The sequence below is a fragment of the Acartia tonsa genome, chromosome 10 (genome assembly GCF_053477335.1).
Source record: "Acartia tonsa isolate MP-2025a chromosome 10, ASM5347733v1, whole genome shotgun sequence".
NCBI lineage: Eukaryota > Metazoa > Arthropoda > Copepoda > Calanoida > Acartiidae > Acartia > Acartia tonsa.
This window is the reverse complement of record NC_137269.1, coordinates 34,803,502-34,830,077: the sequence shown is the minus strand read 5'-3', so window position 1 is coordinate 34,830,077 and position 26,576 is coordinate 34,803,502. Positions and strand designations below refer to the sequence as shown.

The following is a 26,576-nucleotide window of genomic DNA, read 5'->3' as shown; positions in this document are numbered from 1 at the left end:
ATGTCATAAGAGCCTTCATTGCAAATTTACCTGACTTCAATACCAGTCAAGAAAATTTCCACATAGCGTTACGGACTGACTGACAGTCGGACAGACAAGTCATAGAGTAGCTTCGCCAAAATAGCTTCAGGTATAAAGACGACATAATCATTAGGAAAGTTTAATAGTAGGAAAAGTAAAATAACGAAGTTTTACCATATAAAATGAAATAATTGAATTATTAATTATTATTATTAGGAAGCTCTCATGGCCAACCCGTATGAGCCTAACAAAGTCTGTGATACTCTGTACAATGCTCTAACTATGAACATTGCTGAAGCTGAAGTTAGAATGATAAACCTAAGGTAGAAATACATAACAAGAGTTGCAACATCCATGAAAGCGAAATTCTAATTAAGACAATATTATTAAAACTTTGTGTAACAGAATAATTTACAGCAATCATTACTTGGATCTCACATTAGATTTTCATGTTCTCTAATATAGTGAAACTTGCAGTGGGCTAAATAAACGATTCCCCACCTCCCACCCTCTTTACACAAGCCCATCCCCTCCTACTGAATGCACGAACTGAGCAATAAACGAGTTGCATGTTAGCATGCTAAATTGACGACATTTTTTTCCGTTATAATATCCACGTATATTCTACATCCCTTTTAACACCCTAATATTCCTTCCTGCTCAAAACAAGATTAAAATCTTTTGGTTCTTAACTAATTCTATTCAGGGGAAGAGAGAAGTCCAATGATTTAAATAATTGGATGTCAGGATTCCTGGCCGGTCTACAAGATCTTGAAAATTCAGGTATTGTCAATAAATGTATCAGTACTTCCACAGAAAGTGCCTGAGAAACATGGATAACCCCTACCCCCCTCCTTATTTTTTCAGCAAATTAAAAATAAAGAGACATAAATTTATTTCCTATACGTAAACCCTTCGGGAACTCAATCTGTTCCATAATTAATAAAATATTAAGCTACAGACAAAAAAAAACTTACTACTTTAAATAATAGGATATGTCATACTTTTCCCATTATTTAGATTACAAGGTTAATAGATCAAAATAAACAACAATGATTTTTATAATTTTATTTAGAGATAAAATATCAAAACTACAACGTTTTAATTAATAGAGGCATTAAAATATCGTTTCCATATTCTGAAATAAGAAAATATATATAACATTAATATTGGGGAATAAAAAAAAAGTGAAAAAGTGCAGCAATAAATTATGTAAATTACTTGAAATGAAATGACGTAGTTTAGGACGTACCATATTCATTAAGTAGCTGTGCTTATTATATTTTTAATGAATAAGTCACCCCTAATTACACATTTTTTTTTCAAAAACTTTAATTAAATACTTCCCTAATCATATCAAACCTTAAGTCATGATGGAAATATGCTATTAAAAAAAAACACCAACTGTTATGGAGGTAAATATTACATCGCTAAAATTGCTAAAGCTTTTTAAAAGTGGTAACAACTGACATATAAACATATTAACAGACAGAAATAATTAGGTGAGCAGATAAATTGTAGAGTAGATTGAAAACTACAACTGACCTTCCGCTTATCAATGGGCATGAGCATAAATTATGTCCACCTTATAGATGTCGCAGATATTCTGCAGGAACCTAAAATAAATATTAAGTATATTTTTCATTTTATTGTTTTTTAAAAAGATTCCTAAAATAATTTTTCCCCAAAATTCTATCTATATTTGATAAATAAAAGACTTCATAAAATCTAAACTAATCCAATTTTCTTTCTTTTAAAAAACTGACAAGACACTTGAAAATAAATTAATTTGCAACAACGATGGTGATGGACATAATAACCCCTTTTGTCAATTAAAAGATGAAAAGTTTGGAAACTACCAATTTGAAACAACTAATCAAGATAGATAAGTATCCAAATTTTAAAGCCATCGAACGAGATATATAACTGTGGTTACCAGAATATCTTTTAGTCCAATTTCCCCTTCCTCCCCGAGGAAAGTGGTACCTGAAGTTGTGGGTGCATATGTTGTTGTTGAGCCATGTGAGGGTGGAAGCCAGGTGGGGGTGGTGGGGGCGGTAGCTTATGCTCAGCTCTATCCCGGTATTGAAGTACCTGAAAATTATAAATCCTTATAGTAAAGTAAAGGGGTGTCTGTTTATTTGTCTCTCTGTCTGTTTGTTTTAACCGAAGAATCTCGCTAACCACTGAACCGATATGGTTCTCCTTTACAGAGTAGCTTCTCAAAGGTACTGGTAAGATTTATTACTATATTGGCGGAGGTTACCACCACCTTCCCAAGAGAAATCGCCCCTAGAAAAAATTAAACTTCGGTAAAAAAAAATATTAATTTTGTAGCATGACCAGCACACAGACGGACCAAGTAGATAATATACTTGAATCTTCGAATCATAATAGTTGATCAGGCAAAAAAAATAGTAATGTGAAAATACAAGGGGATTTTATCAACAAATTCTGACATTTTTCCCTCCCTCCCTAACCTCTTCCCCCTCTTTAAATCCTGGAACAAATCATGTGCAAACCCTGCTACAAAGCCTCGCCCTCGCCCTTCCGCTCCCCTCCCCCATTCACTACTTACATCTCTAAAATTGACTGGCTGAACAGGCCTTTGGTTGTTGGTCATGGGTTTATGGTCAGTATAGTCAATCACAGATCTTAGCAATCTCAGCTCACCTCCTGAATTATAAAAAAAATATTAACATGCCCAATAACAAGAAATTATGAAAAAGAAAAAGGAGTAATTTTTTTTCGCGTATTTTCCGTAAAGTTATTGTAATATATCTTCTCATACCCTAATAAAATGTCTCTCTCAGCTAATCTATGATATCAGCCCTCCCCCCCCCCCCCCTCCATTAGGACATTAGCCCATTTCCTCCCCTGATCATGGAGGAACGTATTGATCAATATCTTAGGACCATATTAGCAACCTAATGGCAACCTAAGTTTATCTGGTCACAATAACCACTTATTCTATATCCAGTCAAGGAGTAAGGGAGGGGACAATGGGCAATTAATTCAATTTAAGAGTTATCAAAGAAAGGCCATGAAATCCAGATTAATCCAATAAATTATAAGAAATTTTAAAGGGATTGTTAAAAAATAATAGATTTCCATAGCGTCATGTAAAGTGAAAACACAACTTGTTTTTGATGAAGTATATTGAGGTTTTATGGTGTGATTTTTATATTACAAGATTACTGGACCCGGCCAGCTGCTAGCTGGCTGGGCAAGAATATGAGTGCTCCTTTTTGTTATGTTTATTTCCCTTGCACCCACCTCCATTCTCCCTGTCTGCTACATTCAAAACTAACACAATGAGTAGTTATTTCCCTTGCCCCCACCTCCCTTCTCCCTTCTACCCGTCCGCTAAATTCAAAACTAACACAATGAGTAGTTATTTCCCTTGCCCCCACCTCCTTTCTCCCCGTCTGCTACATTCAAAACTAACACAACGAGTAGTTATTTCCCTTGCCCCCACCTCCCTTCTCCCCGTCTGCTATATTCAAAACAAACACAACGAGTAGCGGCATTTCATGCGCTAGTACCCAAACTCAGTCAGAAACTGCTAAATTCTTGCACATTCCTTTTAAGCCAGTACCCAAAGTCTGAGACTCCTAAAAATTGAATATTCGATCAATTGTCCCCTCCCTTATCTTGTATTAGCTATCTTAAATTGCAGCAGAGAAATCATATTTCCCCCCTAGCGTTATAGACTGACATACAAAGTTAATTATAATGTAGATTTACTACTAAAGGAAAACAATTATTTAAACTTACTTGAAATAAGAGGTTTTTTCATGTAAACATGCCACAGTGCAACTTGACTGCAAGGAGGGTAAGTCAAAGAACCCTAGCATACAAATAAAATAATTAAAGGTAGCTTCAAAAAAATTGACAATTTTAAGAGAAAAAAATAGTTTTGCCAATTCAAGCTTAATCCTTATTTTTTCCCCAATAGCTTTCTTAGTCAAGGTTTAATATTTTAAAGTACACACTCCCACTAACTATTAAAAACAAATTTAAACATTTTAAAGTGGGGATGTTTTATGCAACATCTCGTAATCAGTAAGAATCCGATTTTCTTTCTTCAATGTATGGAAAACTTAAAATAAATTTCAAAAACGCCCGGCTAGAGCTATCTACACAACAAGAACAACTTCTTTGTAGAATATGTATTTCGCTTTATTCAAGCCTTCTCAACTCTAATTTTTTGAGATTTTCTGTACAAAATAAATTTTTATGAAAATTTGGATTACTAAGTGCATGGCAATAGAACACTTATTTCGATAACTATATTTAGTAACAATACCCCCCTCCCACACACTTATTAAATAATTGTTGAAAAATACCTCATAAAAGTAATAATCACAGTTAACACAATGTTTATTCTTTCCTTCTCCCTCAAATTTTGGTAGATAAGGGGGAGACAAAGCTACATCAATCAAATGTCCCTTACTGGTTCCATTAATCTGACAATATTTGTATAAAGTTTAATTAATTAACAGTAAGGATAACAAACACATTCATTGGGCTTTACAAATATATATGCCATCAAACTATTAGCTAGATTGATTGATTTAAATGCAGACTACAGAAAGGAAAACTCACCTCTGGAGTAGGTAAGGATAGGGAGAGATGTACATCACTAACATTAGCAAGGATGGAGTTTTGAAACAAAAAAATATCATATTACTAAAACAGTTATAAACATAAAATTACCAACTAAAAATCAATTTAAGTACATTTTCCTCTAAGTGAATATTTAGGTACCCCATCATTGATTTTTAGTCGGCAACTTGAGGTTTACAAGTTATAATAATTTTTTGTTTCAAACCCCCATCTCTAGAACATTTGTAAGTTACAGACTTACTACAATATTATTTATCCTAAAAATTACCTTGTGTAAATTTTCATGCATCTCCCACATAGGAACAAATTCATCAGTTGCCTATAACAGTAAAACTTTATATTTATCAATACAAATTTTAAAAATTTCTGGGAACTATTTTTATAAACCTTTATTAGAAATAGACAACAAAATATCTGTTTTGACTAACATGCAGAAAATTATAAAGGGTGTAAAAATATCTATTCATTATAAAATGTTCAATTTTGGTTCAAATTTTGATTTTGGTTAATCTAATTCATGCTCAAAGAATGACAATATGAATAATATTAAACTCTTAATCTACTCCCCTTTCTAGAGCAACACAGCTAGGGAATTAGCCCTTGGAGAACTTTGCTTCATAAGGATAGTGCATATTGTATTACAAATATTCAATAATCCTAAAAATACTTAACTTTTACAAGGACAGGAATATCATAAAAATACCTCTTCAATTAAAACAATGATGGCAACAGCCCCAGGAACCTTCATAGCCGCCTCTAAACTTGGAAACTTAATGGAAAGTTAAAGTATCATTGTACAAAACTCTCACTGAGATGGGTTTTAATAAATGCCGCGTTTTTTTGACAATTTTTTAGACATTGATTGATTGAACGAAGACGATGGGATTTCAACACAGAGTATACAACATAAGAATTCAAAATTTTAAAATTATTATTTTAGCCATTTGTATAATGTCTAATACAACTTGAAATCCCATCATCTTCGTTCAATCAATCAATGTCTATAAAAATGGTCGAAAAAACGCGGCATTTATTAAAAACCCATCTCTGCTAGTTTGTACAAAATATTCAGGGTTAAAGAAAAGTACCCTAAAATTAATGAGACGATATGTTTCCAGTATAGCTTAAAACAGATTATGATCTGCCGGAAATAATGTATTGTATTGGATAACAGAAAATTTTCAACACATATGAAAATATGATATAAAAAACTATTATAAAACTTCGAGTACCAGTAGAATAATTTACAAAAATTATTCAATTGTAGTAACCAATTATTACCTTGCTATCATAATAGAAATTCTGAAATTCTGCAGCGTATCTAGTTCCATTTAATCTAAATAAATTCAAAATTAAAACATTGAAAAAATTGCTTTGCTATCATAGTAGAACCTCAGAAATTCTGTGATTAAATTTTGGCTTTTTTGCTTTGGGGGGGGGGGGGGGTTATAAAGGAAACATCCTAAAAACTATTTTGTATGGATTTTGAATGTATATTCATGAAGGAGGTTCATATTAGCAACCTAAATTGAAGACAAATTTACTTTAGTTTTCTGTGATGTTTCTAGGTTCCATAGATACCCCAATATACGAGATCGATAAAATATTCAACCGCCCCCCCCCCCTTCTGGTCTTTTTTTATAGATTAAAACCACATATTTTCAAATCATATTTAAGTGTGTGCGCGATATTTAAAGCTTTGAAAGTGTTGGCACGTTTATGACCTATCAACTAACTATCCAAAGTTGAACTTGTATCGAAGCTATGTTATAATGAACTTACATATGTTCTGACCCAGAACAATCATCTGCACCAACATGGATTACCAGACGATCATAGAGGAACCTAAAATAAAAATGGATCTCTATTGACTTTACTATAATATCCTTGAATAAAGTAACAGGATGGATGTTTGTCTGTCTATTTGTTTGAACCGTTGGATTTCGCTAACAGCAGAACTGATATGGTCTCCTTTCAGGGTAGCTTCTCAAGTCCTCGGAAGGTTTTTAACTATTTAGAGTAAGGTACCATTACCCTCCCAAAAGAAAAATTAGGAAAAATAATGAAATATGAACAAAAAACAGCTGATCTTAACATGAACAAATTATTTCTTAAATAAGATATTTAAAACAAATAAAACACATTTAAATTCCCACTAAAAGCCTCCAGGGGCGTAGCCGCAAGTCAATTTATAATTCATGTAAGGGGGGGGGGGAGGCTCTGGAGATTTAGGATAGTATGGTAGCGCGAATTGCAAAAACTGGAAGTAAAATTGACACTTTGAATAACTACCTTTCTGAATCGTCAAATACAGAACCAGTAAAACTTGGTCTATCCTCATCTAAAAAGATATGAAGGTTAGTTCAAAGAATAGTTATTTCTCGTATCGTATAAACAGCTGTCCGCGGATATAAAAATGTTAAAAAAATTTAAGATTAAAACTAGTTTTTTCAGCCCAGAAAGGCCGAAGACATGGGCATATTTTTGTCATATTTAGTGCAGGTTGAGACTGAAAGCCGTTTTTTTTTAATTATAAAATGTTGATTTCCCCGAGGCTTACAGGCAGTTGACAAGCCCTGATGAATAGTGTAGTAAATTCCAAAATAATTTAATCTTTACCTCTCCCCTTATAAATCATGCTGATTGCTCTGTTTTGCTGAATAATTTCATAGGTTCTTGGAACTCTAGGGAAAAATATTTTGAAAGAAACATATATAAATAGCTAGGCAAGCTTGTAATTATAAACAAATTAAAAATAATAACATCCCAATGGATAAATGGACTAATTGTATAAACTAAAAAAGGATGTTGTATGTATGTAACTCGTAAACGTCAAAAGAGATGTCCAAAATTTTTAGAAACGCTTAAAATATTAGACTATTTGAAGGGAAACACAACACTCCCTTTGGAAATTTGGCTAGAAAAAAAAACCAACCAACAATTTTTTTTCCTGGACAACCATTAGAGTCTTTTTTTTTGGTGCATCTTTTGACCAAGTTTTGCGAATGAAGCGTCCAACAGACAAACAATTCTTTGATTGCATAACTCTTAATTGTAAGTCTTAAAACTGTCAATGATAAAATACTTACTCAAATCCCGTAAACTCCATTCTCTTCATAAAATGTGGAGTTGGTCTAGGAGCTGTAGGAAGGGAAATTGGACTTTGCCTGCAAAAAAATCGGGTACTGTCAATTTTTTCAGGGCAAACATTAACATTGACATAACCTGACATAATCTAAGAAAAGCTACCGTGAAAATACGAAGAAACGCTCCTTAATAGGCGATGTCACGAAACCGACATTACCCAAAAATTTTCTTTAAAAACAGAGGATATTAATCTGTTTCAAAGCCATACTGGACTATTACTTACGTAAATCCTGAGCACTCCTCAAACTGTTTCCCCCAAACATTAGGTCCTGAAATATGTATAAGCTGTACTAAAATAATGTGAATATGCTACAAGAAGTATTCTTTGAAACATATGAAATATAAAAAAAAAGATTTGTTTAGTCCATTTCGTGATATTGCCTCTTAAGGTGCGTTTTTTTATTATTTTCACAAAAGCTTTTCTCCTATTTCTAGCCCCAGAGGAACCTATTGCATAACACTGCGCGCGGGGCAATCACCTAATCTAAACTAACCTAACCTAAAATAACCTATCAAAAGCTACTATGAAAAATGACGAAAGGCCACTTGCAATGCGATGTCACGGAAAGGACAATTTTAAGGATTGTTTAGATCCCGCTGACTACTGAACCGATTATTCTTTATTTTATGAAAACCTCTGTACTAAAAAGTCCCTAAAATTTCAACTTTATTATTAGGATTATTTTTAAATGTAGAATTATTATAAGCGTTTTAGGTGTAAATTGCCTTTACATGCCTTATTTATTTTAAAATTCATAAAGACACACACCTAATTATAGAGTTGCTTTGCTATTACAAATAAGCTTAAAAATAATGCTATCAATGTTTACCATTATTGCAGTCATAACCCCAAGTTATATCTTCTCTAGGTAAAGTATATCCAAATGTATCTCCAACTGAAATAATATTAATAAATAACAAGGATAACTTTATCCACAAACCTAACCTATATCTTCTCTAGGTAAAGTAAATCTAAAATTATGATTTTCAAAGGACGCATTTTAGAGAAATTATTATTAAAATGGTCCAAAGAATTAAATCATTTTCACTCCTCTTCCTATTCTGTTGAAACAAATTTAAACTAAACGATGTGGGGATAGTTTTTTTTCCTAATTCCTAACTAACAACCCTGTACCCAATACAACCAAACCAAATTGGCAAGACATTAACGCACGAAAAACTTCCCTTCTCTCCCTTATATCAATTCATATCAAAAGGGGTAGTTTCACGAAAGGCATTTGAACTTAATTTAGTGAACCGCATATTTTTTCCTGGTTAATTGGTTAAACTATATTTATCTGGCATATATTTGAACGAATTTCAATTTTCTACCACGCAGTTAATAAAATATCAAGACTTGAAAATAGTAAATTTTTAAATTGCATATATCACAAAAAGACGATTTTCAAGTCTTGATATTTTAAAAACTACGTGGTAGAAAATTTAAATTCTTTCAAATATATGCCATATAAATATAGTTTAACCCATTAACTAGCAAAAAATATGCGGTTCACTAAATTAAGTTTAAATGCATTTCGTGAAACTACCCCTTTTATGAATTAAAATCTGAAAATTCACTTACACAGGAGAAATAAAACTAAGAAATTCATTTTGAAAATCACTTTATTCTTAGATGACTAAAATTAAACTAACTAACAACATGAGTACACTATTCTTCTTTTTATATTATGGCTGTTCCCAAAGCCAAAATTTACCTGTATAACATAAAGTTTGGTATTATAAAAGGTACATTATAGTGTGATTATGTAGTTTCTTTTCACTCTAGAATTTGGTTTGTGTATTAATAGACATAATTTATCTAGATAATCCATCTGACCCTATTTTTCGTCAAACTTAAAAAAGGGAATTTTTGCAGACAAAACCTATTGTTTATTTTTTGTTATGTGCGAGATCTATTCAAGAAATAGCGCGATGAATTTTTTTGACAATATAATTTGTAGAAAGCTAACTTTATCCTAAGAAATTCAACGATTCATATCTAACTTATATTATGTAGTTTATCATGTGCTTCATATTATACGAGGAAAGAAATTTTACACGATAAAATTTAGCCAAGAAAAGCTTTTTCCTAAGAAATGCAACAATTTAAATTTAATAGACTTTTATCATTTCATGTCTATATATCTATTAGTGGTTTTGCCCCTTGCCTCTTGTTATTTTGATTTACGTTTTCTACAACAAAAAAAACGAAAGTTGTTAAGTACTTTTTTTCGACTATAAAAGAATCAGGTTTAAAAACTTTATAAAAATGACTTAAGTATTTGGATTTATTATAATAACAATTTTTTGCTTATATCGAATTTTAAAAATGCATCAGCAATTCCATTGTAGCCTCCAGAAACAGACAATAAACTTCATATTAAAACAAATAAAAAGGAAACAATTAATATTTTTTTTCAGAGAAGCAAAAGCTCTGAAAACTTTCAATAATAGCGAAGCTTTTTTTTAAACCTAGTTAAATAAACTGCGATCTAGATAGAGAGATAATACTTATTTATCGCATCATATTATAGACAGCTTTCCGCAGATATTAAAAAGAAAAATTATAATATTTAAACCAGTTTAGTCTCGAGGGCCGAAGGCATTGGCTAACAAAACTGGTAATAATTTTATGTTTTTTATTTTGATATTCGTAAAAAAAATATCTATAATACAATGCAATAGCTGCTTTTTTAGTATAGCTTATAACCGGTTCTAGTCCAGCGGATTTTAATCGGTTTCGAAGAGGGAGAAAGGGGGAGAGAGAACCGAATGGAAAACAGTATTACAGATGAAGAAAGAAAGACTGAAAGACAGAAACGACCACATATACATTACGTAGTTAAAACTAATTTCTCTAATTTCAGAGACTGGTAGTTCTAAGGGGTTGGAGTGTATACAGCTGAATGATTTTGACTCTATTCTGGACAAGTATATGAATGTTCCAGGTATGAAGCGTGTCTGACATAGCAGCAGTACAAAAATTTTCCCTGAGGTGGGGTGTTTCCCTAATGTGGGATGTTTTAAAGCAGAGGTGTGTATCGATTTTTATAATTCAATAAGAGCTATGTTTACTTTTGATCATAATACTATTAATGTATTACAAATGGGCTTACTTATGGAACATTTTGGGAAATTATTTATTGTTTCAGGCTTGCGAAATTTGTGCCTAATTTTTCATAAGATGGCACTATAGCATGTACCATTTTATTCTTATATTATTTCTAATATGTCTCAAAAGCAATGAAACATTATAGCACGTTTTGTTTGTATAATAGAAATATAAGAATAGAAGCATATTCTGAACCCTTTTTTCGTCAAATCTAAGAAGGAACATTTCTAGCAGACAAAAGTATTGTTTACTTTCGACTCAAGCTGATGTGGATTCTTAAAAAATGATAGACTCGCTACTCGATAGTGAGGCAAAATCATTTTTGTGAAAAATCATCCAAAAGCACATTAAAAATCTACAAAAATTAAACAAAATCAAATGTTAATAACCCTTTTAAGATTTTATTTAATTTTTGTAAATATTTTATTCGATTTTGGAGGATTTTTCACCAAAATAATTTTGCCTCACCAGCGAGTAGCCAGCCTAACTTTTTTTTAAGAATCCCCAATTCAAATCTAAGACGAAATTTTTGGGCAATTAATTCTGATTCCGCAAAGCTTTCTACTAAGACAATATACTGTTTACAGCTGACTTTTATCTATGTATGAAATGAAAAAAAACATGCGTTTGTAACAAATTGTGTACACAATTTCAACCAATAAGATAAAATGTATGTACCGATGCGATTCTCCTATTGGCTCAATCAGACATTACCTCTCTTTCTTAGTACCTTTATTGTTTGTATAAGGCTGTAGAAGCGTTGCCTCTTTTGGTTTTTGACAGCACTTTTGTACTTCATGTACCCATTATGTTTAGTGTTTACAAATGGAACATTTGGCACTTATTATTGTTTCAGGATGGAAAAAGTTGTGCCTAAGTCTGGATTATGATGGCACTTTTGCACTAATTTTACATTTAATGTGTTACAAATGTTTTTCAGAGTTTACTAATGAAAAATTTTGGCAACTTAATTGTTTTTGGTTGGAAGAAGCTGTGCTTACTTTTGGATTGTAATGGTACTTTGGCACTAAATATACCAATGGAGCTATTGGCACTTTTTAATGTTTTAGGCTGGGAGAAGCTGTGCCTACTCCTAGATTATGATGGCACTTTGGCACCCCATGGTTCTCATCCAGATTTTACAATTCTGCCACAAAATACAAGAGAGGTACCTTTAGCAGATACATTTATTTAATTTCAAATTTTATTCCCAATATTTACAAGCTACCCATATTAATAAAATAAGAAGATTGTATTATTGTTTTATTTTCTACCTCTGCATTATTAGATATTATCCTTTCTTGTTCTTTCTATTTGACTCATACTTTTACAAGTGGCTATGCTTTATTTTTTTGAGAGGGAGGGGGGTTGTCATTTAAAATTTACTGGGTGCTTAGTAGTACAGAAAATTTTCATTAAAAAATTCAGCTATCAATCTTAAATATAATCCAAGAATATAGCATTTCCCACATAGCGTTAACTACGACTTACAGACTAACATATGGATAGACAGACAAACTGAATTATAGATTAGCGTCGCTAGCAAAACTATATTAAATATGATTTTGTAAAAATATATTTGTTTTATTTTTAGGTATTGGAAAGACTGGCTGGTATGTCTAATGTTTTTGTCTCGGTTATAACAGGTTAAAATTGATTATCTTATTTAATCTGTATATTAATTCATTTATCTTTTCATCTAATTTACATCTTGCAAAAATCGCTTTTCTTATATAAATATATCAGAACAACAGGTCAGATATTGAGATAAAAATCTTTTAATATTAATAATCAGAGATTCCAATGACGCGCAAGAGAACAAATTCTCTTTAAAAATCAATATTATATGTATGTTTTATAAAATTGTTGAAATGCAAAATCCGTAAACTAGATGTAATTACATTTTAAGTTGAAATTATTACATTTGAATCCCCACTTTAAAACCATAATTTTATAAAAACAAAATTGTTGGTTGCCAAAAATAAAACTATTATAGAATGTTTTTGGTTTTTCTTTTAATGATCAAAGAGTTTTTTTCTATTTTAAAGCTTGTTTCTTATCATAACAGGAATCCTCCAACCAAGTTGTAACTGTCGTAGGTCGAAGTATCCCGGATATAAGAAACAAGGTTGGAATAGATAACATCACCTATGCCGGAAACCATGGAATTGATATTGTACATCCTGATGGATCTAAGGTTAGGTTTTAGACTATTTCTATATCCCCTTAGATGAATGTGAAGAAATATACATGCATTTTTAACATCATCTATGTAGATTATTTTTTTACACTTTAATGCTCTAATAATAGCTTTGAATGTAGCATAAATTCCTATAGCATCATACAAGACACAATAAAAACTGTCCCGAATTTGTATTAATTTTCAGGAATACGACTCCAGTGACGTTATATTTTTCTTTCCCTAAAAAGGGACAGGGGGAAGAAAATCTCTTCAAAAGAGATGGGGAAAACCCCCTTTTCTCCCATCTCTTTTTTCTTCCCCCCTTCCCTTTTTTTTCTTTCCCCCTTCCCTTTTTCAGGAAAGAAAAATATGACGTAACTGGAGTCGTGTTCCTCAAAATTAATACAAATTCGGGACAGTTTTCTGTGTGTCATAAATTCCTATAGCATTATACAACATTTCTTAGAGAGGTGGTCAGTAAATCAGTTAGCCAGTGAGGGAAGTGAGGGAAGTGGTTACGTATAGGAAAAGTTTGATGATCAGACAGAGAGGATTATTTTTTCGCGTATTTTGATTTTCTGTAAAGTTGTGTGTTAGCATTTAGTCAAATGCGCTTATTAAGTCAAACTGTTCTTAATTATGAACATGTCACATATATTCATTTGGAAAAAATTAAGCACAGTTTAACTTTTGACTAAATTCTAACACACAACTTTACAGAAAATAAGCAAGAAAAAATGACCCTCTTGGCAGAAACTAATGCATTTTTATTCAAAAGAGAAAAGGAATGCATTTTTCTAGTTTATGATTCCAATGCCACCAGAAGTTGAAGAAAAAGCAAAATGGCTGCTGCAAAAGTTACAGGTTAATAGACAATATTCAATTACTGGGCTTTAGGTGCTCATCTGTTTAATCAATATAAATTGCTACAAGTAGGGTTAAATGTCACAACGTCTATATATGCTTTAGAATTTTATATTGCGATACAGAATAATAATCTGAAAGAAGTATAAATTTAAAATTCATATCTTGAATTAAAAAATTTGAATTTTGGTCGAATACTTTGAAGAAATATGACATACTCGGAGAGGTAATAAATAGTAGCACCCATGAGACAGCGGGTCAAGTTAAATGTACTTGAATGTTTGAATCCAACATAACGATTTTAACATGCCAATTTCTAGACTGAATGTTGTGTGGAGGGAGCATGGGTTGAAAATAAAGGAGTGGTTTTAGCTTTCCACCATGAGGCTTGGAAAGAGAAGGGCTCCATAGGTAACAAAATTATTGATAATGCCTTTTCTCGTATTCATTCGAATCCGGTGGATAGGAACCGGTTCTCATCCATACGAAAAAACTATGTCTAGCATCGTATTATATCCAGTTTTCTACGAATATAGAAATGTACAATCATAAGATTAAAACCAGTTTTTTTAGCCGGTACATCCGGCACCTCGGGGCTAAAAAACTAGTTTTAATCTTATAATTGTACATTCGATATCCGCGGAAAGCCGTTTATAATACGATACGAGAAATAACTATTAAATGCCTTTTAGTAATGGATATAGAATAAGTAGTGGATATTCTTAGAAATTCTCCCATAACCTAATAAAATGTTTCTTACAGATGACTAATTTAACGATTTTCCACATGACCAATGACTTTACCCCCTAACCTGACCATGAAGGAACGTATTGGCTAATATATGAGGACTATATTAGCAACCTAAATTAACGACGAAAAATTCTCGGTTACATTATCCACGTATTCTATATCCAATATTATAGTATTCTATTGTGTAAATATTAAATTCAAATGAAGGATAGGAAGAACGTTTTATTATTGATGAATATTTAAATTGATAATATGATAGATTTAATATATAATATACTAATAATATATATTGATAGAGAAATATATTGATAATTAGTGAATTACAGTATACGTTACGAAAAATGACCGCTCTTTAAAATGTTCCTGCCTCCCATCTAATAAAGTTGTAACCCTATTTTTTGTATGTGTGCTTTTTATATATATGTATAATTGTGTGTGTTGTGGTCAATTAAATTAAAGAACTTTTACCGGCATCCGGCAGGCTAAAAAAGAAAAAATTCAAAATGCCAAAATTCAACCTATTATTATTTTTAGTGAATTTTACTTAAGCCCAAAAATCACATAGTAAAATTAATTTTAGCCTAGGGGTTATTCAGAGTTTTATCTCAAGTATAAAATTCTGCTTCTATAGACACCTTACTCAGCTTCCTAGCTCTCATACAAGTCATTTGAGCTCAAAAATCATGTATCAGGAACTCAAAATCAATGAAATTTAAGCTTTGTGCCCAGGGTGCCCAATTTTCAGATCTCAGCCTACAGAAGGGCTAGAAAAAAGTTCTTTAGCTTTTTAGTAATGGCAGAAGGAATAAAAGGCAGATACCATTTGAACCCATAGTCTAAATTGACTTTAGAGTACCCTTAGGGCCCCTCATAGGCTAGAATCGAGACATTTTCCATTTTCGATTTTCAGGACTACAGGTATGAGTCTTTGGTTTGACTTTAGCTCCCTATACGTGGAGCTAGGGTTGAGATATTGGAGTTTAGTTTTCGATTACCTCTCACTGTGGTATCTCACTGGGATCAGTAATATTTGACATAAAATCACTTCACATAAATTCATTTCACATAAAACGTTTCACATAAAGTATCATTTGACATAAACTCATTTGACATAAAGGTACATTTGACATAAAGGTACATTTGACATAAAGGTACATTTGACATAAAAACGTTTTACATAAAATCATTTCGCATAAAGGTACATTTGGCATAAAGGTACATTTCACATAAAGGTACACTTGACATAAAGGTACATTTCAAATAAAGGTACATTTCAAATAAAGGTACATTTGGCATAAAGGTACATTTCACATAAAGGTACACTTGACATAAAGGTACATTTGACATAAAGGTACATCTCACATAAAGGTACACTTGACATAAAGGTACATTTGACATAAAGGTACATTCCCATATAAATAAATAAATATAATAGTGGATGTAAATACTTTTTTTCTCCCTGAGGTAGTCATTTTTTCCCCGGTATCTCATTTATTTCCTAGTATTATTTTTTTCCTCAAGCATGGCAACCAGTGAACAGAATCTCAGTTCTGCACCACAAGCCTTGCACGACTGAAGTTCCCATGTCTATACAGTCATATTTATATGAAAATATTTTTAGAAGATTTTTGAATTTTTTTTTGAAGATTTTAGAAATTTTTATTTATTATTAAAAGAAAGCAAAATTACCTTGGGGAAAATCTTCAAAAAAAAATTCAAAAATCTTCTAAAAATATTTTCATATAAATATGACTGTATAGACATGGGAACTTCAGTCGTGCAAGGCTTGTGGTGCAGAACTGAGATTCTGTTCACCGGTTGCCATGCTCGGGGAAAAAAATGACTACCTCAGGTACACTTTGAAATGTATCTTTATGTGAAACGTTTTATGCCAAGTGTACCTTTATGTCAAATGTACCTTTATGCCAAGTGTACCTTTATGTCAAACGTACCTTTATGTCAAATGTACCTTTATATCATATGTACCTTTATGTCAAATGTATCTTTATGTGAAACGTTTTTATGTGAAGTGTACCTTTATGGCAAATGTTTTTATGTCAAATGTACCTTTATGTGAAGTGATTTTATGCCAAATGTTTTATGTGAAATGAATTTATGTCAATTGATATTATGTCAAATATTACTGATCCATCTCACTGTACTATCCTAGCTTGGTAGCTTGATATCTTAACTATCAAAGCGCTGAGACAACTTTTAGTGAGACCGCTTCGGTAGAGGAAGGAAAAAATTCACTCAAAATACATAATTGGTTAATTTTTGACATTTTGAATATTTTCTTTTATAGCCTGTCAAATGTGGGTAAATGTTCTTTAACCTCATTGACCACAACAAACACAAGCATACATATGTATAAAGAGCACACACACAAAAAATATGGTTAAAACTTTATTAGAAGGGGGGCAATAGCATTTTAAAGACCAGTCATTTTTTGTAACATATACTGTATTAGAAACATTGTTGTAAAGATGGGTAAAAATGTAGATATATTAAAAGACTAGATTACAAGGTTACAGGTTTAGTATAGTTTAATTAATTGATAAGTTCATAGATTGGTAGATTGATAGATTTCTTTGTTGACAAATTGGTAGATTAGTATAGTAATATATTTATGTATGTATTGATTGATAGTTTGACAGATTGATAATCTAAGTAAGATTTTTATCAAAACTAAAATTTCAGACCCTTTGAAGAAAGAGAAAATTTTGACACGAGCTAGAGACCTCATGACTGAAGCTGGATTTAGGTTTGAATAAAATAAGGGCTTAGCAGCCAAGCATAATTCACAAGACTGCAATTTATAAAGATTTAACCTGTTCTTAATATGGCTGTCTGTCCCTTTAGTAAATTTAAATACGCACCTAAACTGATTTAAATTATCTGATTACATGCGGCAGCTTAGCCCTGAATATTATTTAAAAATAGCTACTCTATAATTATTACTTGACTATATGTTTGTACGTGGCTCAACACGTAGCGCATCCGCTCGTCGTCGGGAAGGTGATAGTTCGAATCTCGGTCCGACACCGCGTCATAACTAAAGACGTTAAAAATGGTTCCTAGTGCTGCTAAGTCAGGTGCGAGACATAAATAGTTAGAGTAGGGAGAATGCCTTGGCTCAAAACAGGCGCAACTCACTACCATGCACAGTTAGGACTTCTCAGACAAAGGTCGTGCAATCAAAGAGTTGGTTGTCTGATGGGCAAATGGATGCATTACACCACAATCATAGGGCTTAGGGCTGACAACCCCATCCCATATCCATAAAAAAGCCACATTGTTACAGAAACACTGACAAATTGTCAGCGGCCTAAGCTCCCCCTGTGGATTGAAAAGGGCTTGTTACTGTTACTGTTATATGTTTGTAATATAATTGTTTGTAATTAGAACAGGATCTTACTGTTAAAAGATGCCTTACTAAGAGTGATTTTGATCTTAATATTTTTTTATTTTTTTATTCAACTTTCTATCCTTTGATATATCTAAATATATTTCTTGTCTATTCATCTTTTATCTATATACCTATATTATATTCCAATCCATCTATTTATCTATCCATCAATCTATCTAATTATTATTTACAGAATAGGAATGAGTGACGGAGGCCTTGTAACAGAAGCTAAGCCTCCAGTTAAATGGAATAAGGTAGCAAACCAACCAACTTGGTGCTTTCCCCCAAGAGTGCCTATCAAGCACTGAAATTCATTGAAAATAAGAGGAGGAGTTTTTTTCCTTTGCATAACCTTTGCGGGGGTTGATATACCTGCGTTGCTCTGACCCTGTCTGGCTACCCAGTACTCGATATAACCTAACCTGACCTAAAACACTATACAAACAAATGAAAACTGACACCATCCACCTTTTTTTAAATTTCAATTTTCATCAAAATAAGAAAGGGTTGGGGATTCTATGTTAGACTTGGCACTTTGGGGAAAATCACCACCAACTTTTAATAGTAAAGCTTTTCTACAAATTGGATGTATCGGCTTGATCACTAAGAAAGGTTCTTTTCCTAATTGTTTGTATTTTGTATGTAATTTTACTATTTTGCAACATGATTCTTGTATCAATAAGGTATATTCTAATCTGGGAAGCGTAGCATCTCTATGTCTATTACATAAAAATAATCCATCCATTGTTCATCTAAAAATGCTGATACTTTATGTTCTTTATATTTGAATAGCAAGACAGTCGAAAAAAAATCTGCTATAACTGTTTTTAAAAGCGTCTTCGCCTTTGAAGTTATCTACCTCTCTGGCATTTACACTTAACTTAGATACTAATTATTTAGGGTAACGCAGCTATCTATATTCTGAGAAGCGCTTTTGGTGTCAACTGGTCACAGAATATCAGGTTTACATTATTTGAAATTAAAATCAATCTACTAAAATAGTCCATTTAAAAACAGCTGGAAGTCTAAACCTGACACAAATATGGCATTCTTCTGACGCGCGGCTGCCTACCCCTAATTTAAATTATTTTTTTAATATCCTTAAAATGAAAAAAGGTTTAAGCAATTTTTACTAACAACAACTCTTATCCACCACCTTTACCCCATCCCCTTCATCTCCTACTGTATCAACAAACTGACCAATAAATGAGTTCCATGTTAGCAAGCTAAATTAACGACAATTTTCCCCCTGCATGTCATAATATGTTTATTCTTATCTACATATATTCACTGTTAAATTGATCGTCCTTGTTTAGAATCATATATGCTGGAGATGATTTGACAGACGAAGACGCTATGAATGCTCTAAAGGTAAAATAAAATTACAAAATTTTATTTTTTAGTGGTAGAGTTGCTATGCTGATAATTTATTTAACACTCCCCCCCCCCTTTCTCTCTCTCTCTTTCTCTCTATCTATCTATCTATGTCTTTTTATTTCCCTCTTAATCATTCTATTTCATTCTTTTTTCTGTGTTTCTATCTCTCTTACTTTCTTTCCCTTTCTTTCGTTCGCTTTCTTTCTCTTTCTTTCTTTCTCCTTCTTTCTCTTTCTTTTTTTCTCTTTCTTTCTTTCTCTTTCTTTCTCTCTCTCTCTCTCTCTCTCTCTCTCTCTCTCTCTCTCTCTATCTATCTATCTATCTCCCTCTCTCTTTCTCTCTATCTATCTATCTCTCTTTCTTTTTTCCTCTTAAAAACTTATCTAATATTCCTTATCTAGGGTCTTGCGTATAATTTCCGTGTGGTGAACTCTGGACTGGTCCAAACAGTAGCTGATCACAGACTTCCTGATACTAAGGTAATTGTAATTTATTCCATATATAAGTAGAGCATCTTTATGAATCTGCTAGAGAGCATTATATTGTAGGACAAGTAAACCCATATTATAGAGTATATATATAATCTTGGGTCCAATATTTAAAATTAGATGCTTTTTTGAGGTATTTTTGTAGTAGCACTGATTTATTAAATTAAACTACCTCTTGCGTTTCGATTATTTTGTGCTAAAGCACTGACCAATTTCTTTTGACAATCAGTGGCAATAACCTCTTTAGTATGACGCAGCATGTTGAAGATTAGTAACCCTATGGCAAGCAGTCTCGTTAGCATTTGCGCTAACACCTAAAAGTTGTACTATAAATTATTATTTTATTTAGGGAGTTGAAACAATGCTCAGATGGGTAGAACAATTTTTAAAGTCCAGGAAATAAAAATTCAGAAATTCTTTATTTGCCGCTAAAATAAACCAATCACGAGTCTCCTTGTCAAAAATACAGGCTTATTATTGGTTGTCATTTTACAGGTGAATGGTTCATTTTAGCGGCAAATCTTGTTTTCCTATTTTAATAGTTCTTAAGAAAAGTTTTATTTTAATTGTTATTCTTTTGACTATTTAAAGTACATTTAAAGTGTAAAAAATATAAAAGAAGACCTTAAAAATTTTAAATATTTGAGAAGAAGCAATCTTGAACAAAATAAATGCATCTTTTTGTCAGATTTTATTCATTCTTCGCTTTTTTGGATGATGTTATCCTTTAAGAATATTTTTTTTACGAAAATTATACATTATAAACTAAAATTTCTGAACACAGAAATATCAATATTATGTTTACATGTAACAAGAAAAACATATCTATTTAGTATAAATACATTAATAAAATTGATGTAAAAATACATACATATGATTATGAAGAATACATCTTTTGGTTAGTCTTTTTGTCAGACTTTTTACAATCTTCGCTTTTATGGATATTGTCATCCTTTAAGAGTAAGTTTTTATAAAAACTTTCAACTAAAATTTCTGAAAACACAGGTAAATCAATATTATGTTTACATGTAACAAGAAAAATAAATCTATTTATACATTTATTAAATTGATATAAAAATACAGATGATTAATAAAATATAATTGTTTTGATTGCATTGTAAATTTTATATAGCAGTTATATCATATTAGTTATTTATCGCATCGTATTATAAACAGCTTTCCGCGGATATAAAAATGTACAATTATAACATTAAAACCAGTTTTACGGGTTAAAAAACTGATTTTATGATTGTACATTTTTATAATTGTAGAAAACTGGATATAATATGATACTATACATAATTTTTCAGTATGGCTGAGAATAGGTTCTGATCCACCGGATATTAATCGGGTTCGAACTGGAAAATATAAATTTATATCTTTATAGTTTACCATTTGCTACGCCCCAAGCCTCTAAGGACTCTGTATTCGAGGACGGAAAAATAGCCTTAAACCATCTCAAGACTTAAGTCTGAAAATAAATTAGCCTTAAACCATCTCTGAACCTATGCGAAGCTTCCCATCAAGGATAACTTAGTAAGTGGATAGGGGTGGGTACTTTGGAAATAGGTTTATCTAACTCTTTTCATTTCAATTCCTAATAATAAAGTAACAGGATCTCTGCCAGTTTGTCTGTGTGTGTACCAAAGGATCTCGCTGAACGCTGAACCAATATGGTTCTCCTTTACAGGGTAGCTTCTCATAGGTCCTGAAAAGTTTATAAGTTTATAAGAAATCCCCTCTTGAAAAAAAATAACCCACCTCAAACAAATGCGGAGGGGTCAACTCTCCTCCCTCAAATAAAAAAAAGCCCCCCCCCCCCTTCTTAAAGTGCCCCTAGATGCCTATAAGGGCGTAGCCGCTAATCCTTATACTAAAGTAACAGGATGTTTGTCTGTGTGTTTGTGTGTCTGTACCGAAGGATCTCGCTAACCGCTGAACTGAGGTCCGGGGAAGGTTTATAACTATTTTGGGGGAGGGTAGAGAAATCACAAAAAATCGAAAAAAGTTTTATTTATAGAGACTCCTACGCAACATAGCTAAGTATTGTAGAAACTTGAAAGCAACTTAGATAAGTACCATATTATTATTTTTTAAACAAAAATTTAAAGTGCCACTAGAGGCTTCTAGGGGCGTAGCCGCTAATAATAATAATAAAACAACAACAAAATGCAAAACGAGTTTTATAAAGCTTAGATTCCCTATTTTTGCTTACAGGGGTTGTTAATAAATGTAATTCAATTTTGCACATGATAAATTAGTTGAATATTAGATTGGCAGTCATTTATCGCATCGTATTACAGACATCTTTCAGCGGTTAGTAAAACGATGAATTATGATACTATTTCCGGTTTTGTTAGTTCCGACGGGCCGAAGGCCCTCCTCTAACAAAACTGGTATTAATATTATGATTTTTCATTTTACTATATGTAGAAAATTTATAAAATCTATGGGGTAGTTGATTTTTTAGTATGAGAACCGGTTATATTCCAGCGGATATTAATCGGCTTCAAATTCATACTGGAAAAACTATAAGTTACTAAGATGGTTATAGAAAGTTGAAAAAAGAGACTTTAATTTAAAATTACATGTTTCCAGATTATTTAGAATATGATTTTTATTATAAAACCCAAATTAAGAAAAATAATTTTATCTACATGTCTATTTAATAACCAAATTAGTTTAAATTTGTCATTATAATGTAAATATATGAAAATTTAGGTATTTAATAAATTACAAGCTTAATATTTGAGATTAAAATATATAATATGTAAAATATTAAAATATTAAAATAATTATAAAACAATTTACATTAATATCACAGAAATGTTTTTTATTTAATTTTTAACAATTACAATAGACATTAATTAATCCAAAAAAATGGAAAGTTTTTAGGATTTTTATTAAAAATTTACTATTAAAAATTTTAACTGGGTTTGATTTTTACACTTTTAAATTTAAAATAACCAAACAAGTTTTTATTATCTTATGTTTGTGTCTGTTAAATAAGTTATTTATCGCATCGCGTTATAAAAAGCTTTCCGCGGATATAAAAAAAGTACAAATATAAGATTAAAATCAGTTTTGCTAGCCCCGAGATGCTGAAGTTACGGACTAAAAACTGGTTTTGATCTTATTACCTTCGTAGAAAACTGTATATAAAACTATGCTATACATCATTTTTAGTATGGCTGAGAACCTATTCTAATCCACCACCGGATATTAATCGGTTTCCAAACGATACTGAAAATGATCAAAAGCGTTACAGACCAACACAAGTGACTTATAGAGTAGTATGGCATATAACAAGAATGATCAAAGAGCAAAGGAGGGGTTTGTATGTTCTATAATACATTTCCTTGAATATTTCTTGATATTTCTGTACCCTTCCAAACTAACTCCACACACATCCTTAATAAATAAAATATTGATTTATCTTCAATTAATCTTTCCTTGCTGCACAGCATTTCTAGTTTAATATTTGTTTAGTAGCGTATCTACTAAATAATTGAGCATGTCTGCATTCTGTTTGTTGTGTCTTTTTTCTATACAATTTGTAATCCATTAATCTATCACCATGTAGTTAGTCTATCTGTCTGTCTGTAAGCATGTCTGGTTTTCTGTCTGTCTGTCTGTATTCTTGTCTTTCTGTTTGTTTCTTTGTCTGTCTGTCTTTCTACCTGTATATTTAAATGTTGAAGCTATACTGACCAGCCCCTGGTCGGTAATGAGCTATCTGTCTGTCTGTCTGTCTAACTATCTATCTACCTGTATATTTAAATGTTGAATCCCCCTGCAGTAGTAGGCTATACTGACCAGCCCCAGGTCGGTAATAAGCTATCTGTCTGTCCGTCTGTCTGTCTTTCTATCTGTCTGTCCGTCTGTCTATCTAACTATCTATCTACCTGTATATTTAAATGTTGAAGGCCCCTGCAGTAGTAGGCTATACTGACCAGCCCCAGGTCGGTAATGAGCTATCTGTCTGTCCGTCTGTCTGTCTTTCTATCAGTCTGTCTGTCTGTCTGTCTATCTATCTACCTGTATATTTAAAGGTTGAAGCCTCCTGCAGTAGTAGGCTATACTGACCAGCCCCTGGTCGGTAATGAGCTATCTGTCTGTCTGTTTGTCTGTCTATCTAACTATCTATCTACCTGTATATTTAAATGTTGAAGGCCCCTGCAGTAGTAGGCTATACTGACCAGCCCTTGGTCGGTTATGAGTTCACACCCCCGCACACTCAACTTTCTGAAAATTATTCAAATTATAAAAATTTGAATTATTCTATTAGATTGCTTTTCATAAGAACTTATGCGTTTTGAAATGAAAAAAAAGCTAATTTACAAACAATTATTCATAACGAACGGAAATCAGTTTCAATAGTCATATAGTTACAAAAATTTAACTAATTAAAACTTAACAAGGATGACAACATCCATACGTAGCGAAGCACAAAATTTTGTGGATGGGACTGACCGTCATGGTTGTTTCTTCAAACGACATGAAATTTAATTTTGATATCTTTAACTGAAAAAATTTTGAATATCGGACTAAAAACACCAAAGATATGTGGGAAAATGTAAAAAATATAAAAATAGCCAGAAACCTGCAAAAAGGCAGTCTGACCGTCATTATTGTTTTCTCCAAACGACGGAAAATTTAATTTTGATATTTTTAACTGAAAACATTTTGAAAATCGGACTAAAAACACCAAAGATATGGGGGAAAATGTAAAAAATATAAAATAGCCAAAAACCTGCAAAAAGGCAGTCTGACTGTCATAGTTGTTTTCTTCAAACAATGTGAAATTTGATTTTGATATGTATAACTGAAAAAATTTTGAAAATCGGATCATAAACACCAAAGATATGGGAGAAAATGTAAAAAATATAAAAATAGCCAAAAACCTGCAAAAAAGGCAGTCTGACCGTCATTATTGTTTTATCCAAACGACGGAAAATTTAATTTTGATATCTTTAACTGAAAAAATTTTGAAAATCGGACCATAAACACCAAAGATATGGGGGAAAATGTGCAAAATTAAAAAAATAGCCTAAAACCTGCTAAAAAGCCGTCCGACCGCCATTGATGTTTTATAGTTAATTGTGCTCCTAAATGATGGCAATGTTGTCAAAAAATTTCAGAATCCTATCTTTTATAGGAGCTGAGTAAATCCCATTTCCCCCATAGCGTTACGGACGGACGGACTGACTGACGGACGGACTGACTGACGGACGGACATAGTGAATTATAGAGTAGCTTCGCTACTAAAAATATGATTTAAAAAGTTAGTGAAATGTAATAATAGATATTATAATCTTTTTAAAGCTTCTTATAGTGCCTATAAGAAATGACGGCATACTGGCCTACCATTGGTCAATTAAAATGTACTCTGGCCTGCCATTGATAATTTAGTTGTGTATTGGAGCATCATTGGTCTTTTTTATTGTATAAGGCACCCCCAAGGTGTCATTTTTTAGGCACTATTAAGAGCTTTAATCTTTTTTACCAATAAGACATACTTGAGTAAATGACAAACTTGCCGGTCAGACTACTCTCTAAATTCTTTTAAGCAAAAACGGTAGAGCGGCCAACAGACTATATAGTATGGACCTCCTCTTTATAAGGTACTAGCGGGTGCACTTTTCGCATCTAGCAGCTTTATATTCAAAGGATTAAGGAAAGCAGGAAAATAGCCTAAACCAAACTTAGATATGAAAATCAAATAGTCTAAAATCATCCAGGAACATATAAGAAGCTTCCATGAAATGGAGAACTCAATCGGTTCAGTAGTTAAAGTAATCTTAAGATACAGACAAAAAACCTTACTGAAAGAGTGGAAAAAGGAAACAATAAAACAAGAACTACTACATACTCTATCAGCGAAACTTACCTAAGATTAGGGCAGTGCTGTGAAAGATCTCTGAGACCCAAATCAGTAATGTCACACTTTCCAATGTCTAAGGATCTGAGAAAAAAGAATTGTGAACAATACTAAACATTAAAATACTTTCGTCAATAAAAAATGTATGATATGATAATGATTTTTCATGACAGGGGTAAATGGGTTAAATTAGCCATTACTTTTTATTTTAAACACACACTCTATATAACACAAATGTCATGGCGGCAACAGGAGCCGTCCAAAATCCAGATATAGTGCTTAGAAAAAAATTAAATTCACATTTCTCTGCCTTTATTTAATATTCACAGGTATCCTATGATGATGATAAACAAATTACCCCTTCTGTAGATTGAAATTATTGGCTTAAAAATTAGGACACTGCTAGTTGAAAATCAATTTGCAGTATAATCCTGTCTAAGTCCAATGAGATTTTTCTTTTTTACTTTAAAACTTTATTTGCTAACAGCTTCTTAATATACAACTACAAATAAAATGGATGTAGAATATACGTGGATATTATGACAAGTAAAAATTGTCGTCAAATTAGGTTACAATTTTCCTACATATTTATTGGTTGGGTCGTTTATCCAGAGGGGAGGGTATGGGGAAGATCATTATTTTAGCCCGCTAGAGAGTTCACTTTAATGAACATGAAAATCTGGTGTAAGATCCAAGTAATAATAAATCCATTTCAA

At 32.0% G+C, this 26,576-nt stretch overlaps 3 protein-coding genes across 5 annotated transcripts in view; 1 reads left to right on the top strand and 2 right to left on the bottom strand.

Moving 5' to 3' along the window:
- LOC145329965 (trehalose-6-phosphate synthase-like) overlaps window positions 1-20,788 on the top strand; it is a 32,947-nt gene extending 12,159 nt beyond the window's left edge. The window contains exons 18-31 of the mRNA XM_080174463.1: window positions 238-344; window positions 728-804; window positions 10,665-10,745; window positions 11,980-12,077; window positions 12,504-12,555; window positions 13,009-13,106; window positions 13,893-13,955; window positions 14,276-14,366; window positions 17,406-17,469; window positions 18,308-18,368; window positions 19,015-19,076; window positions 19,431-19,485; window positions 19,893-19,970; window positions 20,329-20,788. Coding sequence (XP_080030589.1) covers window positions 238-344; window positions 728-804; window positions 10,665-10,745; window positions 11,980-12,077; window positions 12,504-12,555; window positions 13,009-13,106; window positions 13,893-13,955; window positions 14,276-14,366; window positions 17,406-17,469; window positions 18,308-18,368; window positions 19,015-19,076; window positions 19,431-19,485; window positions 19,893-19,970; window positions 20,329-20,382 — 1,041 coding nt within the window. The 3' untranslated portion in view covers window positions 20,383-20,788. The remainder of the gene's footprint in view (window positions 1-237; window positions 345-727; window positions 805-10,664; window positions 10,746-11,979; window positions 12,078-12,503; window positions 12,556-13,008; window positions 13,107-13,892; window positions 13,956-14,275; window positions 14,367-17,405; window positions 17,470-18,307; window positions 18,369-19,014; window positions 19,077-19,430; window positions 19,486-19,892; window positions 19,971-20,328) is intronic.
- LOC145329966 (carbonic anhydrase 2-like) lies at window positions 1,079-9,470 on the bottom strand. 3 transcript variants are annotated; one of them, XM_080174465.1, is made up of 16 exons: window positions 9,380-9,470; window positions 8,628-8,693; window positions 8,021-8,066; window positions 7,740-7,817; window positions 7,270-7,334; window positions 6,943-6,991; window positions 6,433-6,495; window positions 5,932-5,986; window positions 5,354-5,419; window positions 4,919-4,969; window positions 4,371-4,490; window positions 3,799-3,871; window positions 2,600-2,697; window positions 2,008-2,115; window positions 1,567-1,637; window positions 1,079-1,159 (listed from the first exon to the last, which is right to left on the bottom strand). In XM_080174465.1, the coding sequence occupies exons 1-15, from the start codon at window positions 9,405-9,407 to the stop codon at window positions 1,608-1,610; spliced, it is 996 nt and encodes a 331-aa protein (XP_080030591.1). In that variant the 5' UTR covers window positions 9,408-9,470; the 3' UTR covers window positions 1,079-1,159; window positions 1,567-1,607. The 3 variants fall into 3 exon arrangements, with proteins under 3 accessions (XP_080030591.1, XP_080030592.1, XP_080030593.1); XM_080174466.1 differs by having other exon boundaries at window positions 1,607-1,637; XM_080174467.1 differs by lacking the exon at window positions 8,021-8,066 and having other exon boundaries at window positions 9,380-9,451.
- A 2,092-nt stretch (window positions 20,789-22,880) lies between the features above and the next one.
- The window catches only part of LOC145329970 (uncharacterized), a 40,059-nt gene continuing 36,363 nt past the window's right edge, over window positions 22,881-26,576 (bottom strand). Inside the window, exons 14-16 of the mRNA XM_080174471.1 lie at window positions 25,870-25,944; window positions 24,131-24,224; window positions 22,881-23,390 (exon numbers count right to left, since the gene is read on the bottom strand). Coding sequence (XP_080030597.1) covers window positions 23,295-23,390; window positions 24,131-24,224; window positions 25,870-25,944 — 265 coding nt within the window. The 3' untranslated portion in view covers window positions 22,881-23,294. The remainder of the gene's footprint in view (window positions 23,391-24,130; window positions 24,225-25,869; window positions 25,945-26,576) is intronic.

Bases quoted from the DNA above. Each gene is read 5' to 3' on its own strand.
- LOC145329966 (XM_080174465.1), bottom strand. From the start codon at position 9,407: ATGAATTTCTTAGTTTTATTTCTCCTGT. The intron at 6,496-6,942 runs GTAGTTATTCAA...TTTTTATTTTAG, and splicing joins GTATTTGACGATTCAGAAAG to GTTCCTCTATGATCGTCTGG. The intron at 2,698-3,798 runs GTAAGTTTAAAT...TTTATAATTCAG, and splicing joins GAAAAAACCTCTTATTTCAA to GAGGTGAGCTGAGATTGCTA.